Here is an 18088-nt window from a genome sequence, read left to right on the forward strand (position 1 = left end):
GGACGGCTACAAGGACAAAATCACATTGCTCAGTGACATAACTGCAAATTGATTTACTAAGCAGAGTAAGTATAGTGGGTCAATTCCAGTTTCTAATCTATGCTGTGCACACTTGGAATGTGTGCTCTGGACTACTGGCCTGGACCCAGGGCCTGGAAGTTGCAACACACGCTCTGCTCATTTAAAGTGCCTGATGATTGTGCACATCCCCTTCCAGCGGGTTGTCAACCCGTGCCTTCTACAGTGCCAGCATAAACTGCCAAGGGCCTTCCTAATCACACAGTCCCAAACTGGTCTCTGGGAATCTCTGGTTTCTAGCCTTGAGTGCCTTAGGGTTGGGCAACGTTAGGAACAGTCACAGTAAACAGCTGATTCATCAGCTCTTTGTTTTTCCTATACAAATGGATTAATCTCGCCAAAGCTGGCCTATCTTAAGGTCGCATTTATCTGAGCCACGTTATTGGGTGGGCTTTACCCTCCGACAACTGAACGAAGTTGAAGACTCGTGCAGATAATTTTTAACATGTCTCCCTTAGGCCCTGCCAAACACAGGCTTTGCCTCTTCCGTGATTCCCAGAACGTCAATTCAGATTAAACAGGATGAGAGAAAGTAGGCTGCAGCACCATGTCCTCGGTGTGACTCGGGCCGGGAGGTTACCAGGTTCAGGGTCAGCCGTATAATTTAATCAGATTGGGCCCGATGTCGACGTCCAGCAGGGAGAACCGGGGAAGCGGTGTGCGTCCCCGCCATTCTCCCCTGCTCCGGGAGCGGCAGCAGGGCCCCGTTCCAGCCCCACAGGCCGCTGTGCCTCCTTGCCGGCGGCCGCGGCCGCCCGGGCCCGGGGCGGGGCCGGGGGAGGGCGGTCCCGGCTGCACCGCCCCCGTCTCCGCGCGGCCTGGGCCCGGCGCGGGGCCGCTGGCGGGCGGGGGAGCGCCATGGCGCTGGGCTCGGCGTGGAAGCAGATGTCGTGGCTGTACTACCAGTACCTGCTGGTCACCGCGCTCTACATGCTGGAGCCCTGGGAGCGCACCGTCTTCAGTATCCTTCTGCCGGCTGGGCCTGGCGGGGCGGGGGGTGTGAGTGCGGGGCCGGGGCTGCCCCCCGTCCCTGTCGCGGTGTGTCCGGCGGCGGCTCCGGGGCCGCCCCGAGGCCGCCGGGCGGGTGTGGCTGCTCCGCCGGCCCTGCACGGTGCTCAGGGAGCTTTCGGGCCGCGGCCGTGCTGAGAGCGCTGCCACCGGCGGGGCTTGCTGGGGGCAGAGGAGAGTCGGGCCGGGAGGGCAGCGGGGCCGGGCCGGGCGGGGGCAGCCGGCCTGAGGCGCCGAGCGCGGCCAGAGCCCGCGGCGGCCGGAGGAGCGGCAGTCTCCGCCTGCGACCGAGGCTTGACCCCTCCGTGCTGGCGGGGACTCAGCTCCTCACCCTTCCAAACTAACATCTTGCCTGGGCTGGGAATAAACCTCGCTGTGCTGTTTCGCATGCTGGGTCCGGGCGTCTGGCAGCCTAGTCCGTTTCTCCTCCGGCATAAGTTTATATCTTTGGAGTTATGGTAGTGGTGTCTTTTGCACTGAAATCCCGACCTTTCTGTTAAGGATAAGTGTCTTTAATGATTTCTTTTGTATTTTGCCTAGAGAAAAGTAAATGTGCACGCTGCGAACCTTGCAAACCTAGGCTTTCATGCTGCTTTGTCACATGGCTTTTATTACATGGATATTTAATCCTCGAGCTGGTAAGTTTGCTTGGCTGTTCTAGAGTGGAAGAACTTGACAGATGCTCATGTAAAGGCGTCTCTATAAAGACTGTTTATAGGTTTGCTTCTTTATCTGGCCCTTTTGTACAGGCAGTGCATTTTCTTAAGTATTGCTGTGGCATCACAAGTGTTTTTCTCTGATTTTTTGATCTTGACTTAAAATAATGTCTCAATATGAGTGACCCTGAGCCATCTCCAGTTAATGCTGAGCGGTAGAGAGAGAAATTAATTAAAACATTAACACAGAGAAGAGTCTAAGCGGTACCAAGAAGCTGCTTTTACTGAGATTCTACTTACTTTTGTAAAGAAATTCACACTTGTTATGTGAAAGTGGTTGCCCAAGTAACAGTGGTGTGATCAGTCATTTTTTTTTTCCTGTGTCAAGTCAGTAGAAATGGAGATTAATGGAAAAGAGAAGTAGTAGGTTTTACAGACTTACTGTGCACAATTGTTCAGGTGGGAGTTCTTATGTTGTATTCCATGTTAATGTATCTTCTTCCTTTTATGCCATGCCTGTATACTGAGGAAACCTAATTTTTGTTTTCCTTTCAATTATATTAGTTATGAGTACTTTTTTTCCTTTTTACCTTGTGCAAAATATTTAAGTAAAGTGTGTTCACTTTTACTTTCATAAAATGTTCATATTGTAACTGCCACATAACGTACAAACGTAAAGAGTGGCACAAGCATCACTTCTGATCTCAGATCAGCAAAAATGTTTTTTGTCCTCAAACTGTATGCTCTGGCTGTAGGTGGGTCATGTCTGCCAGGTGCTGTATGGATGCACTGCAGACACAGTGGCCTTGGGAACTAATGGTGCGTGGCTGTGCTCCAGTATCAGAAGTGAGCACTGATGTGGAAATGTGGATTTATGAGTTGACCTTCATTTTAGTATCTCTTCCTGTATAATCCTGTGGGACTATAAATACACCAAGCAGCTCTAATAGGCGCACCTCCTAGCTCTGCTGTGCCGTGGGCAAGTCGGTCATGGAGTGCTTGTTACGCCTGTGCTGTGCAGACTTGATCGCAGGAGAGCGCAGAGCACGCGCAGCTCCTCGGGTTTCACCTGTGGAAGCTGAGTGCTGCTGTCTGGCCTTATCACGCTTGTTAATCGCCAGTGTGTTTTACAGTGTTTCGGGCTAAGTTTACTGAATCTCTGCAGGTAATTGGATGAAGTCAACGGCTTTTTAAATTCATTTTGTGTACTTCTGAATTTCTGAAACAGTAAGCTTTCTGAAACCATAATCTTTTAAGTAATTTTGATATCTTGTGAAGGCTGACCTAGAACAGAGGCTAGACTGAGTTAAAGTATAAAGTAGGTATTTATTAAAAGGCTCAATGGATACACCTTGAGCAGTACAAGAGCCCAGCCAGGGCTACACCCAAGATGAACCCAAAATGGTCACAAAATGGATGACCAGTCATGAGGTCTCTTACTTTTATAAGTTCTGGTCCTTTAGCATATTGGAGTTAATTGTCCAATTATAGCTTTAAGTTTATGAAGTCCCATCTGTCCTGTTTTCTCTCTTCAGTCCACATTGTTTATGCTCTGGGGCCTGAAATTTGGATCAATCCTTGGTCCCAAGCTAGAAGAGGAATTGTTTTGTCTAGCTACTCTGTGAAGAGAGCTTACCATCCCTTAATAAGAAGCTCAGAACTACACACTAAAGCATAGCAGAATCTGAAAAATATAAAAGCTAAAACCTAAGGCATCATTTCCCCCTTCTTTTTTTCTTTTTTTTTTTTTTTTTATTCGGGGGGGGGGGTGTTTCCTGTCCCCTGTGATGCCAGAATTTATTTAGCTGAAGCTTCAAAAGCCCTAGAGGTTGACAAAAGTCCAGCTATACCTGTACTTCATAAGCTATTGTCTCAGTTCTCTATATAAGTTTTACAAAAGCTCTCTGTTCAGCTAATAAGGTGGTCATCTGCAGATTTTTTAGCAGATAGCTTCACATGAAGTTTATTTTGCAGTGCAGTTTCCTATAGTAAAGTACTAATAAGTGTGTTTATTTAAGTACACACCTTGACTCAAAACTATGCTCATGCTCTGAGGCACTGTAAGTGAAGTAGTTAGAAAACATCTAATGCTATCTACGTAAAGAGGTGGTCATCCACAAATAAGAATGGTGTTACTCTTATTCAGTAAAGCTGCTCATATTATTGTAGTTTTGTTTTGTTTTGTATTTTTGTGGTGGTTGATGTTTTTCTGCTTGGCTGAATGGGGCTGGCTTCTGCAAGACTTGCTCAACATTTGAGAAGATGAATGTGAAAACGTGTTTTCTGAGTGCCAATTTTCTGTTTTCCATCACACTTCCCATGCTCTTGCCTGTCCTCTTGTGTCACTGACAAGGCAGTGGATAACTAGCAAGGCATCTTTTGCAGTTCAGCTGATTGCTTCTACTGGCATTCTGTTTTTCACTGTTCAGTAGGTTATACCGTGGCTTATAATTGCTGAATACAGTTAATCATGTCTGTTTCAGAAACGTAATATTATAAGATAGTAACCGCTAAAGTTTTAATGCTATAGTTCATGATGTCTTCTGTGGTTTCTATTTCAAATGCTTTTTTCCTCAACTGTAGTTCAGATTCCATGCTGGTATCCATTGTTGGAATGGCACTGTACACAGGCTATGTGTTCATGCCCCAGCACATCATGGCAATATTGCACTACTTTGAAATTGTGCAGTGATGAAGAACATGTTTTCAAGAAGTAACCGGGCTTTGAAATCTCGTCTGCAAAGAAGAATGAACCTCATAGTTTTACCAAGATTTCTACTGATGTCTGAAAGACACAATTATGACTCTGAAGACTAGGAAATGAGATGTAGAGCAGGGACGTGAGATGTCCCCAGTGTTGTGTTCATTCCTTTAATTTTACAAGATATGCCCTTGTATAGTAGTTTTGTCTACTTTAACATTGTGATTGTACTTTGATATCAGTATTTTCTTAACTTTGTGACAGTTTCAATATTGCACTGTGAAAGCTTTTCTTAATTGTAATTTTGAGTAAATTTTAATTGCCTTCTATTTTTAATCAGAAAGTCATCTTATTAAATGGGGCTTAAAGCTTTTGCTATTGTATGGTATGTATTTGCCTGGATATTTCTATTAATGCGTTTTGTAAGAAAATACATCTAGATTCATATTAGAGACATGGATATATTCATCTAATGCTATTTACAAAAGTTAGTTTGTATGACTGAACTCAGGTGTACTGTTCACTGTCCAAACTTTGTTCAACAGTATATTTGTGCATATCACCTAAATTTGGAATTAGCAATTATTTCAAGTTTCTGTATTGTACCTGTTGGAGGAGGGAGGTAAGGGGAGATAAGGCATTGAAGCAGAGTGAAGACTGCATTCATTATGTTTGAAGTAGTGCTGTGGTTCTGGACTCTATGTGGGTGGGGGGGGAAATGGACTTTTCTTTACTGGCATTGGCCCACATATGGCTTTGGGATAGCACTTTAAATCAACCCTGTTTTTCTAGCTACCAATTCACTTTTACAGGATGCTCTATTATGTTCCAATGGCTATGGTTTCTGCTGATTTTCACTCAACAGTGTAACTATGTCTAGGTTTTCAAGGGGTTTTCTATTGCTGCTAGTGTTCCAAACATGTTTTCGCTACAAATGACCAAAACATAGGGATTTCAAGGGACTTGAGTTACAACTACAGCAATAAGTAGCTGAATACTTGGCTGAAGTCCTGTCTTTTTTTTAATAGGGGTTTTTTTCAGTTTTGTATTCTGAAATGTAAGAGGGCGACAACTTTCCTAAGTGGACAATTTTTTTTTGTTGTTGTTGTTTAAAAAATAAAAGTTGAAAATCACAGCTTTGATGCAAAACTTTCTTGGAGAAGTGAATGTATTTCCGAGTGCTGCTTGCTTTTCTCAGAACTTCCCAAAAGTGATACTTGACCAAAGAACTGTGATTTTAATGGCCCCGTAATCAGTACTGTTACGTCTTTTATGCAGCGTCTGTTGACATCAGAAATTGTAGATGTACAGTATCTATAGAGATACTGTCTTTCAGATTATTTCATTTTCTCAAATGTGTACTCATGAGAAGAGAGTGCTTTTCCTTGTATTTAAAAACTTCATATATATTTGATTAAAAACCCTGCTGTTGTGTTGGGAACTAAAAACATTGAGCCTTAAACTTCTTAGATTAACCTGAGCTTTACTGAAGTCAGTAGGAGTCTCCCTCTAATTCAGTACTTTCACTTCTTAATAACTGGCCAACAAAACACAGGTTTCTGGGATTTTTTTTTTTTTTTTTTTTTTTGTGGTGTTTTATTGTTGTTTTATTTAAATGTATCTAGAGTTGTATGTTAGCATTTTAACTGTATACATGGAGATAATGATAAATTAATGTACTCTTTTTGAATTAACATAGCATCAATCAAATCTATCTGTGGATTAAATCAATACTTGATTGTGATGTTTCTTTGCAAACTACTGCCATGATTGATAACCTCTTTTTCAGCAGTAGATAATGTTATTTGTATGAGGGTGAGAAAAATCCCTTTTGTGTGGTGGCATTAGGAATGCTAATGCATGATTTTAATTGTGAAATGTTTTATAAAAGGCCTTTGATATACTGACTTTTATTAGCTGTCTGCTTTTTTTTTTTTTGAGAAAAAGAGTAACCATTAATTTCCAATTATTTGCCTTATGTTGGCTTGATTGATACCATACTTGAATACAATTTGCTAATTTGAGTACAGTTTTTTTCAGTATTTCTTTTAGTATAAATCAATAATCTATTAGTCTTGGACAGTTCTTTTTAGATTCTGAATACTTTGTTAAAGATGGAGTAATTTCATTAATAAAATATGATGTGTTTACTGAAGTTTAAATTTCTAGAAGAAAGTTTTTGCAGTGTGACCGTTTGTTTAGGTTGAGCTAGTGAAGAAATGGTTCAAGTGGTGATAATTGCAAAGCAGAGATTTGTTTTTTAAAGTATGAGTATTGGTAGGGATTTCATTAATCATTACATTTGAATAATAATAAATGAATCAGAAGGCTACCAAATTGTTTTCCCACTGCAGTCTGCCTTATGGTCGTATCACCTATCATATCCTCTATGATAGAACCATAAGCTTTTTTTTTTTTTTTGTGCAAGCTGGAGGTCAAAGGCAGCTTGAATATCATTTGGAGGCAGCTAGTCAATCATGCTTTTGTTCAAACATGTTGATAAAAATTGAGTCATCAGTAATTTAGGAAAAATTGGAAAAACACCAATTGTGAGAAATGAGACAAAAAAATTACCTGAGAGAAATGGCTGTATGTTAATCTTTTAATAGTAATAGCTCTTGGGGTTTTGATTGCATCATTAGAAACAAGCATTTAAAAATGCCTTAGGTGTGTTGTATAGCAGAACTGATAATTCCAGTTTGTGAGACAGCAGACTGAGCTGGGGCAACTCGCTGTGCCGGAAGCCCTGGGGCTCACAGGGCCAGCTCTGCAGAGGCTCCTCAGCTGCCTCCAGGGCTGGGTACTGTACAATTATTTATTTCAATTATTTATTAAAAACCTTTGCAGAAGGAGATGCACTAACCAAAACAGGCATTGTATTGCAGAATGTCAGGCTGGAGCCAGAAACAGATCCAGGACCTGTGTAGTGTATGTATGGCTTGAATCAGTTATATCTTTTTATATACACATATATGCACAAACTCTGTTTTTTCAGTATGTGTCTGTGTATATATATATGTAAATACTCTTTATTTCTTGTCAAAAATTAATACATAGCAATTAGTTTGGAGACAGGCAGTGGGGTTTCTTTTATGGTTTCTTCCCTATAAAGGAAAAGAATCCTAAAGTGAGACTTTCTTTACAAAATTTTGTAAGAAGTGTATTTTGTATATCCGTCAATATTAAAAGGAAGTAGGTGTGAAAGGAGCACAGCAAAGGGGAATCTTGTGTGATAGATGGACATTGTGTTACTGCAGACTGGTGTGTTGTGAAGCATTGCCTTGTTCCATTCAGGTGAAGAAATTAAGTGTGCATTATGAATGCTGAAGAAGGGGTCCTTGCTGTTGACTAACAACAAGTAAAGGTTATATTGAGGTGAAGAGACACAACTTGAAGAGAACTTGGGTACCTTGGGCTGTGCACAAAGGTGTGGACAGAGCAGCCATCCTGTAAAATAGCAGAGCTGTGGACTCTGGAACTGGCATCCCAATAAAGGTTTTCAGTGCCAGAAATTCCTTGCACCTGCTTATTTGCTTATTTGTGTTCTACAACTGCTATTGTAGGAAGACAGTTTTCCCCACTTGCTGACATGTTATCCTGTTACCAGTGTGGTGCTTTTGTCTTTTTTTTTTTTCCCCAGACAAAAGGAAACCAAAACCTTTATGCATTGTTTCTGTTTGATCTGCTAGGTCAGCCTTAAACAGTAGTCATCACTGAACACAATAGCTGCTGTCTTTTCTGCCTTTTGTTTGTGTAGTGATGACATAAGAAGAAAATCTGGCATCACAGTCCAGAGCTAGATCTGTCCTCTCCTTGTAGTGGAGAGAGATGAATATCTAGGTCTGATCTAGATTCTAGTGTACGATTTGGGCAGAAATCCCTCTGCTTTTCATAACCTTCAGTGCATCCCCACAAGATCCTCAATCCATCTTAACTGACACTGCATGATGGAATACAAAGAAGTTATGAAGGTATGAAGAACTTTTTCTGAGAGTTTAGCTAGATAAGAGTTGAACAGGCTTTGATGTAAACCTTAGTCAAACAGTGATCCAATTTCTAAAGTAAAAGATCTATCACATCGTTGGAACTAACAGGTGATCAACTCTTTGCTAATCATGTATGATGTGTCTGTTTTTTATTTATGCCCATATCTGCAGGTGGAATTGTCTCAGCATATCTTGCATTTTGTGTTCTCTGCAATTTGACATGGATAGCATATCTCAGGCTCAGATTTTACAATGACTAGAAGATGCACTATATAACCCCCAAAAGAACTTTGGGGAAAAAATTGTCATGGCAATGATTTTATTTGTCTTTTCTGTGAAATTCGTTTGTGTCTATTGAGGCAGAAAAATCATGTAGCTATGATCACATTGGAATTTAAACCAAAAATCTTCTGGTCAAGGTTTATGTTCCTTTCTTGACTCTGTAATGATTGGCTGTTTTCCTCTCTTCCAAGAAAAACTTCAAGATGTTCTTGCTGCACATACTTCAAAAAGGAAGAAACGAATGCCTCAGAACACATTGCTCTGTTTTGCTATTCAATACACGCTGGTAAGGTTACAAAATTCTGGAAGATGTCTTTGAATAATACTATTGCTGGAATAATAGGACTATCCTATTAGCTCATCTGAGGAGTGATCCACAGGCATGCATGCACTCTGAAGTTGAACATCTAGTTAAGACTACTGACTAATGCTACACTGCTGACAGCTCATTATTTTGCTCATGTTACGTTACCAGCTCGAAGTAAGCATTTTTGAGAGAAAGCCTCCTGTGCCACATCCCAGGATCCAAGAAGTTTATATACTTAGGTAATACTTCCTGAATTTTAATCAGAATTATCAAATCGTTCCCAAACTCAGGATAGAATTAGTGGATGAATCTTCAAAACCCTTTCTGTGTTGTAGAGTATTTCAGTAGGTTGGACAAAAAAGTAGTGCTCAGCTCAGTGTGGCTGAGGATAAAATGTGCAGTCTGTTTGTCTTAGATCACAAAGAGGGACCGTTGAACTCTTGATTTTCTAATCAAATGGAAAAGTTGACTTCACTGGAAAGGGATCAAGGGGCTATCTGTACCCAGAGAATAAGTGTCAACTTCTGTGGACGTGGGGCTTTCTGGGTCAGGACACAGCTGCAGGGTCTGCCTGCACAATGTGATGGTGCCTGATGCTGAGATCAGAAGTACCCTGCCAGAAGGACTTGTGCCACTTCTCTGCATCTCCTTGAAAAGAGAGTTATATTAAGCTATGCTTACACTGAAGAAATTTCAAGTGTTTGTGAGGAATCATGAAGAAGTTGAAGTAAAGCATGCCAGCTCTGGTCTCTGCTTTGTGCTGCGTGGTGTGAGGCAGACAGCCTGTAGGTATCTGCAGGACATCTTGGGTTTCCTTACTGCCTCTGCTCGATGTCACGTGCACATGTGAGCACAAATGTTCTGTCTTGTGCCTTTTGAAAAATCTTAAAGCTTGTTCAAAAGGCTGGCAAGTGTAGTTCAAGCCTTTTGTTCCTCCTTTGCCTGGTGACTGCAGTCTGGGCAGCAGGTGTAATTACACTGATCAGTAATCTCTAATTTGATAGATGATGACTCATTCTTTTTGAAACCAATGTATATACATCCCATGATATACCAATGATATGGATACTTGCTGCAAGCAGCAGTCTTACTGGAAAAACCTCTTCTGTCTGACATTTCAGCAACATTGGAACTCTCCATCAAACTACTGGTAAACCCTTTGCGTTGTGCATTAGACTGGCTTCAACCACTGTATGCTTTCTTAAATCGGTTCAGGCCTAGACAGGACAGCAGACATGCCAACAGGGATGAGAGAAACAGAAATCCATCCATGTCCATTATATTTCACCTGCTGAGTTAGCAGGTGTGTTTTGACCAGTTGGAGACTGGAGTTACCAAGGGTAAAGCATTGAATTACATTAACAAAGGAAAACAAGACCTGGAAAGTATCAGTTGTGATACTGTGGTAAGGGTCTGCTCTATGAGGGTGATTTTTTTTTTTTTTTTTTTTTTTAAAGGCTTACTCATATAAGCAAGGTGCTTGTTAGTGAACTAGAAGACCGAAAAAGAAGTGGAGATAAGTAGGGGCAGGGTATAAAGCAGATGTGTAAAAGCATTGCTTAGATGACCAGGTGGCCTTATAAGATTAAATGTCTTGTTACGTCAGCAAGGGCACTGGTGGATATTCTCATTCTCATACATTGCCTTTAGAATGGCTTCTGACACACTCCCCCACAGTGTTTGCGTGCGGACCAGAGGAACTGTGAAACCAAACATGAATGGACTGTTTGGTGGTTTGGACTGGATGGATCACTGTACTCAGAGCAGTTACTCAATGTTGATTTGTAAAGTGATACTGGGGCTGATGTTCAGTATCTTCATAGCTGATCCTAATTTTTTGTCAGTGTTCCTCTATGGGGAAAAGAATTTATATGCTTCAAGATAGAGCCTGGGTTCAGAATCCGGCTGACAGAAACCTCAAGCTCTTTAACAAAGAGAAGTGCAAAATTCTCAGCTTTGCTGAGACAGATCCTCGGAATCAGTGGCATGTGAACATGAGCCAGCAGTGAATTCACAATACAATTATGGCAGCTTGCATGCTAGCCTATAGTAGGAGAATGTGGCCACCAAATTGAGGAAAATTTTTGTCCTCATCATGTGCTAAAGCAGCTGCTGCAATACTGTGTCTAATTTTGGGCTCTTTGATTGAGAAGGATGGTAAGAAACTATCCTGAGGAGACTAAAAAGAAAATTAGGTGTTAGGAACATGTTTCTTAGAGCAGTTGTGAAACCTTTCTCCTTGAAGGTTTTCAAGACTTATGACTAACCTGATTAGAACTAGTGTTGCCATTTGTCCTCTTTCAGTGGGAGGCTGGACTAGGTGATCTCAGGAATCACTTTTGAAAGAGCTTTTCTGTTCTTTAAAGACCAAGAAAGAAGTCAGGTGAAGGAGTCTAAGAAAAGATTTACATGGCTCATAATAGGAACTGAAGGAGTAGGCATTAGGAGAATGATACAGAATCCAGTGTTAGAAACTCATGGGATGACAGAGTGAAAATATAGGGAACGTGCTGAGATGACAGTGGTGACATGATTCCAATGCAATCTTTACAGCAGCATTGCATTTCCCTCAATGCTCTTTTTAGTCAATAAAACATTATAAGACTGAAACTAACAGAACAAAGCCCACTATTTTCTGCGCTTGAAATGAGAAAAAAAAAAAATTCAAGAGAGGCACCTGCTGCAATATTTTGCAAGTATGTTTCCTATAAAACTGAACAGCTTGCAAGCTGAGCAGTTATTTACCTTCTCATGAGCTCTGTTTCCAGAACAGGTGTCTCATGGACTTGCCCTGTACTTTGTTGTTATTTTTGCCTTGGAATATGTGTCCTGAGTTGTCTTCTGGGCTTAAACATTGATTCATTCTTACTCACATTTGAGGACTTTTATATTTGAGACTTAACATGTCTTGAATGACTCTGCTGCTAACAAATCAAAATATTTCCTCTCATTTTCTGTAAAGTTTTTTTTTCTGGAAGAGAACAAAAAGAAGAATCTATTTCCCACTCACTCAGTTTGAGGCTGTTCCATGTAGAACTTGAAAATAGCTTATTTTGGGGAGCTTGTTCTTCTCATGAAAGGTCCAAAACTGTAACCCAGGGAAAACAAGCTTGTTTTTTGCAGTAAGTATTTATGGATTAATTTTTTTCTTTCCTTTTGGTTATTATAGAATTGCTGTTAATGTTCTTTTGTGAATTCCCAAATGAATTGTGGTTAAGAATTGTTAAAAAAGAATGCTCTGTTGTCTCCCAGCTCTAGATCTGCCTTAGCAAGAAAAAAAGCACCTTGTAAAGAACTCTTTTATTGTAGGGGTCAGAACACTTTAAAAATGCCACCTAGATGCCTTCTGTCAGAGAGTAGCCCTTTATTTTTTTGCCTTTTGCAGTAGCTGAAAAGAGAGAGAGCTTTTCTTCTTGCTTAGAGCTGAATTTTAGCTTCTTTGGACTATAAGGTCTCTGAGATCTTGGCAAACATGGGGATCCCTGTAACCTGAATTCCTCTTGTCTCTATGTCCAGTCTAATGGGTACGGGATGTGGTTACCCTTTCTAGCTGAAGTTAATGTCGGCTTTAACTTAGGTAGCTAAAATGCAGTAGTATGGTCACTCACCTGGGGGAAACCCAGCTTCCAGTCATTGCTTTCACATACAAATAAATTTAGGAGAGTATCAGGGAGACTGTAGCATCCTTCTTAGCATGTGTCAAGGCTAGCTATCCCTCGACCACACTGTGTGTTTGGCCTCAAGTACATTAGCTTCCAGGTTTTTTTTACACCTTGATTGAAAATTTTACTCTGGGAATGAGACAGATTTTCTATTGACAACTCAATTGATATACCTCAGGGCACCTTCACCTGATCCCTGTAATTCCCCTAGCAACAACTCTAAATTCAGTGACTTGTTTAGAATTACAGCACTCAAGGAATTAGAGCTCACCTCTACAGTGTGGAGTGAAGCTTGTGAAAAGAGTCCCTGCTCTCCATTTAAACAGCCTGTTTGTCATACCATCCTGATGTACTGGTATAACAAGCCAGGATGTCAAGTGGATTAAAAACATCAAACAACTGCTATGCTTCTAAATGAGCTGTAGTCTAAGGTTTCTAGTCAAAACAACCTTCTCCCAAAGCCATCAGCAAATGACAGCCCTGCAAGAATTACTCTTTAACAAGGATGCTCTCAAATGAGCTGTGGAGTTTACACTAGTGAAAAGGAAATGGCACCTGTCTGTCTGCAAGTGGCTGATTCCCCAGCTGCTCCCAGCTGTGTGCTTTTGCAGAGCTCTGTTCCAATTAGAGATTAATTTTGGGGACTGCTAGCACAGCAACATGCAGTGCATGGTTTTGAAGGAGACTATTTTCATGATCAGCGGGATCTTCTGTAGTTTTGGAAGCTAAAAAGTGGTCTGATTGTTCTTGTCCCTAGGTGTCTTTTCAAGATGCTTTTTGTATGTGTCATATGCTTTTACAAATAAAGAAACAAACCAGGTAATCTCTAGTAGGGTGGGGCTACTACCCTTCCAGTTATAACTTGTCCTTATTTCTAACCATAATCCTGCTTTTCTTTATGCCTGTCCTGGATACAATGTGCAAAGATGAGTGATTTTTCTTTTGCAACAAGTTTTTATATACTTCAGGGCAGGAGGGACAAGGCAGGGAATTAATAATCTTCCATAAACTAAATTGCCTCAAGTATTTTCTGAAATGGAATGTTGCCTCATCTGAGGCCTTATCAGTGCTAACTGAAATAGACAAATTGTGTCCTGAAACCCACATGAAATGCTCCTGTTCATACATACCTGAGCAACGTTTCTCTTTTCACGATGGCATTATATTGACTTGCCTTTTGCTTGGTATCTGCTGCCTTCCCCTCTCCTAAGAGTTGTTACCTTGCCAGCCGTTTCCTGTCCCAAGTCATTAAATTGGGGGTTATTAAGAAAATACAGTGCTTGACAGAAGTTCCTGCTTGGTTTGTGTCCTATCACTTTGTCCCAACTGCTTTCTAGTTTGCTTATGTTGAATTCTGTTTGCCATCCAGTATACTTGCAGTTCTTCCTACTTTCTCAGGTGCAGACTTAATAAGGTTGTTTATTCCATTGTCCAAATTATTAGTGAAAGCACTGAATGAAGTTGAAGTGGTGCAGTTATCCATGAAATATCCACCTCAATGTGGTTTTTTTTTTTTTTTTTTTTTTTTTTTTGAAAGGGCACCACAGGTAATTAGTCCTTAGGAACAGTGTCTGATGACTTTTGCAGGCATCCTATGGTGGTTTGATCTAATCTTTGCTTCTGCAACTTACTTACTTACAAGTTTGTCATACTGGGTAATGTCAAAGGCCTTTACTGAAACTGAGCTTTGACATTGATTTCTTCTTCCCTGTCCACAAGGCCTGTTGGTCTATTGTGGAAGGAAATTAGATTGGTTTGGTATGATTTGTTCCCTACCATTCATCTGCTTTAGTACTTTTGGTGGGTTTACAGATGGTATGATCTGTTCTAGTAATTTTCTGATAATTGAACATAACAGGTTTTTAATTTCCAGCTCCTCTTTTTTTCTCCCTTTGTTAGGGATGTGCTGTCGATCTTCTGCCTTCTAGAAACTGCCTATGGGTTCTTCAGGATGGCTGTTGGTGTTTGTTATTTCGGTGTGTGGTTTTGTTTGTGTGTGGGTTTTTGGTGGTTTTTTTTTTATTTTTATTTTTATTTTTATTATTATTATCCTAGAACAGAAAACATCATGCTTTACCAATATGAAAGAGGATGGCTACCATAACCTATTGTTTTGACTGGGGATTTTGGGTTCAAATTTCAAGCAATCTGTGAATCTTTAATTTAATTTCTTTATTTTAAAGTGTTTTTCTTGGAAATACTTAATCAACAGTGCCATATGTAATCTTCTACCTTTTTTGGTTTTGATATGAATTCTATTAACCATTTGCATACTGCTGATGTTTCTAGTGAAGAGGCTTCTGTGATGATATTAAGTGTTGTGGACTTGTGCAATTTTAAAATATTTTTCTATTTTGAATTCCTAAGCTCAATTTCCTATTCTTCTAGTTGCCAAAGTGTATATGTTAATGTTCCTTCTTAGTTGCATCTCACTTTGTCTTACCATTCCTGATTTTGTCTCTAGGCTCTCCTACTATTCTTTTACATTCATCTTTAATAGCAAGGCCTAGATGGTTTTCCATATGCTTCCCTGTTTTTATCTGAAGTGAATAAAGAGCTTTTATGTAATTTCTTTGAGGAACTGGCACCCTAATTCTTCTATTATTTTTTTTATTATTATTTCCTAAGTACAGAATGAGTTTGTAACAGTCATCTTTCTTTAAATTTACCTTGTACTGAAGGTAATTTTCTTAATCCCTTTTACTCAGCCTTCCAAAGGATCAGTCTGTCATTTCTTGGTTGCTGTCACCTTTGCTTTCCCAGGTGATCCCTCCTTACATGTTAGCACCAAATCTAGCAAGGCTTCCTCATGTTGCTGTACCTTCCATGTCAGAAAGGATTTTTGTTACCACCATCCACAGGGCTGTGTCCTGCTGTGCTCCCCTCCCATGGTGATATGGCTGGTTCGCCATTCTCTGAAATGGAGAGCACAGCTTTGTGTACTGAGGCTGGCAAAATAGACTGTCATCAAAACTGGAAAACCCTACAAATTCCACAGAAACCCTGGGTGGTTTTCTGATGCTCACTGCTGGAAGTCCCCCTTTTGGTGACTTAAAGGAAACTGAGACAGAGCAAACGCTACTGTAGGATATACAGATGATAGCAGCAGGTAAGAATTTAGTGACTCTTCTTTTTCTTTAGGTTTTATTTATATTCCATCTGAGGAAAACACGTCGTAGCTTGTTTTGAAACTCTGCTGAAGCCAGTAGGGGTACAGCCTGTCACTTCGGCTGCTCCTAAGAGAGGCTGGAGCGCAGCCGCCCTCGGCTCCGTGTGCGCGGCGCCGCAGGGGCGGTGCCGTGGCCGCGGGCTCCGCTCTGCTCTGCGCCTCTGCCAACCTCTGCCTTCCTGGGCAGGGCACAGCAACAAGCTGCAAGTAGAAAACGGATCCTCTGGCTGTCTTGAGTCAATGCTCTTATTTCTCTTTTTCTGCCCAATTTCCTAGGTGTGTTCAAATAGAGCAGGGCTCGGGTAACTGTGCTGTTAGGGTGGCGAGTAGCTTGGCCGAAATGCCGAGTTATCCCAGCCTGTTCAGTCAGTGGGCTTGGTATCGCTGCTGTGCCAAGTGCCAGGGTTTAATCGCGGTGAGTCTGGACTGTTTGGAGATATCGTGCTACCTTGCTGTGTTGATTGCCGAGTGCGGTGTATTTAGCACTTACTTATTCTCCCTTTGTAAGTGGTTACTTAATATTCAAACCTTTAGCTAACTAAATCCATTGTAGTGAAACCGAATACTTGTGAGAAATAAGTGAAAGTCTCCTCTCAAAGTATGAACGCTCAGATTTGCCTCGCACTCAGTGTAATTGCTTCTGTAAAGTGAAGGTAGCACTGGTGAAGGGTGCCAGTTTGAGGGTTTTATAGCTGGAGGTCTCTGCCCTTAGGTCAAATCAACTGGGAACTTCTGATGCAAGGTCCTTGGATTAACAGTTCAGCTCTGCACAGAGCTGAGAACTTCAGATAGCCTGAGCTGACTACAGTACAGCAAATAGCTGTGGCAGCAGAGAGCAGTTCCATGAGATTTTTTTACCTTATTTCTTATAGTTAGGTACACTGAACTTCAGTGAAGAACAAAATTAAAATATGCTTTCTGGTGAGAATCCATTTGCTGTACTTCATAGAGAGTGTATCCCTGGCAAACTGCCTAAAAAGCTGCTCTCAATTTAGATTGCACATCAGACTGTGCTTAGGGAGTTGCATGGAAAATGCTTCTTGCCTTCGTTGGGATGGTGTTCAAGTAGGGCTTACTTCCATAAGCTTTATGATATTGTTTGAGACTTCTCAAAGTCAGATGCAACTCCATCTTATCCTTACTTAATGCCTCACCCTTACTTGGGCATTTATTGCACTGCCACCTCCATGCTGCACCTCTGGTGACGGTGCTACCCCATGCACAGCCTGCAGCACAACCCAAATGTGAGGGGTGGGACTGGGGCATGCACTGGAAAGCTGGGAACAAAGATTCCTACTGTTCGCTTCTGCACATTGATTTCCACTAGTTTTAACACAGAGCTTGGCAGTAGCTGAAGAAGTGGAAGGTAATGAGGGATAACTTAGAAGAAAAAATACCAGCTTTTTAATTCTTGCAGATGTTTAGTGGTGCTAAACACAATCTCTTTTGACATAATGAAGAGCCAAACAAATTAATTCCATACCTTTTTCCTTGCTTCTGGTCAGGTAATAGGATGATTCAACCCTGATCTGAAGTATGGGCCATTTAATATGATATGATACTGAAAAACTGGTGATAATCTGAAAGATGGGATTACCTGGTATTGTATTGAATGTTTTGCTCATTGAATTCTGTTTTCATTATGAGCCTATATATATATATATATATATATATATATACTGCTTCTGAGGGGAGATGGAGCCTTCCAGAAGGCATTACTGACTCCTTTTTCCTAGAAGCCCCTTCTGAAGGCCATGTGACCAATGGGCAGCAGAAGAAATTGGTTAACTAGGTGTGCTGGCCAGTTTCTGCAGAAGGATTTGTGCATTGTTCACAGTGGTCTGATTTACTTTGGGAACAGAACAGAAGGGACTGACTTTCTGATTTATATTGACTTATCCCAGACTCTGTGTCTATTTTGTTTTTCCCTATGGTAATTAATTTTTGCATTCAGTGAGAATATTATTTCTATGCTGTAGCCTACTGTACACACATTTGCTGCCACATGCTGGCTGTGTTGTGTCCCTTCTTAAGCACAAGAAGCTGAAATAATCCTTTTCTACAGGATCTTCTTAGTTAGCCACCACCACCTTGCTGTCCCTGGCCAGCCTCAACTCCTGTTTTGTTTTCTAGAATTGGCTTCTGAGGATCTTTGGGGACTGGGGAGCATGGTGTTGGTGACCATGCCAGCACTGCAGGTGAGAACTGATGGGTCTCAGAGCCACACCTGTTGTAGTGT

At 41.1% G+C, this 18088-nt stretch overlaps 1 protein-coding gene across 1 annotated transcript; it reads left to right on the forward strand.

The window, feature by feature from the left end:
- The first annotated feature begins 857 nt into the window (after positions 1-857).
- SPTSSA (serine palmitoyltransferase small subunit A) lies at positions 858-5578 on the forward strand. Its single transcript, XM_053979936.1, has 2 exons — positions 858-1039; positions 4331-5578. The coding sequence occupies exons 1-2, from the start codon at positions 937-939 to the stop codon at positions 4432-4434; spliced, it is 207 nt and encodes a 68-aa protein (XP_053835911.1). The 5' UTR covers positions 858-936; the 3' UTR covers positions 4435-5578.
- Positions 5579-18088: the final 12510 nt, after the last annotated feature.

The sequence above is a fragment of the Vidua macroura genome, chromosome 6, assembly GCF_024509145.1.
Source record: "Vidua macroura isolate BioBank_ID:100142 chromosome 6, ASM2450914v1, whole genome shotgun sequence".
Classification (NCBI taxonomy): domain Eukaryota; kingdom Metazoa; phylum Chordata; class Aves; order Passeriformes; family Viduidae; genus Vidua; species Vidua macroura.

Excerpts from the sequence above, each read along its gene's own strand:
- SPTSSA (XM_053979936.1), top strand. The coding sequence starts at position 937 with ATGGCGCTGGGCTCGGCGTGGAAGCAGATGTCGTGGCTGTACTACCAG. Across the intron at positions 1,040-4,330 it reads CTGGGAGCGCACCGTCTTCA|ATTCCATGCTGGTATCCATT; the intron begins GTATCCTTCTGC and ends ACTGTAGTTCAG.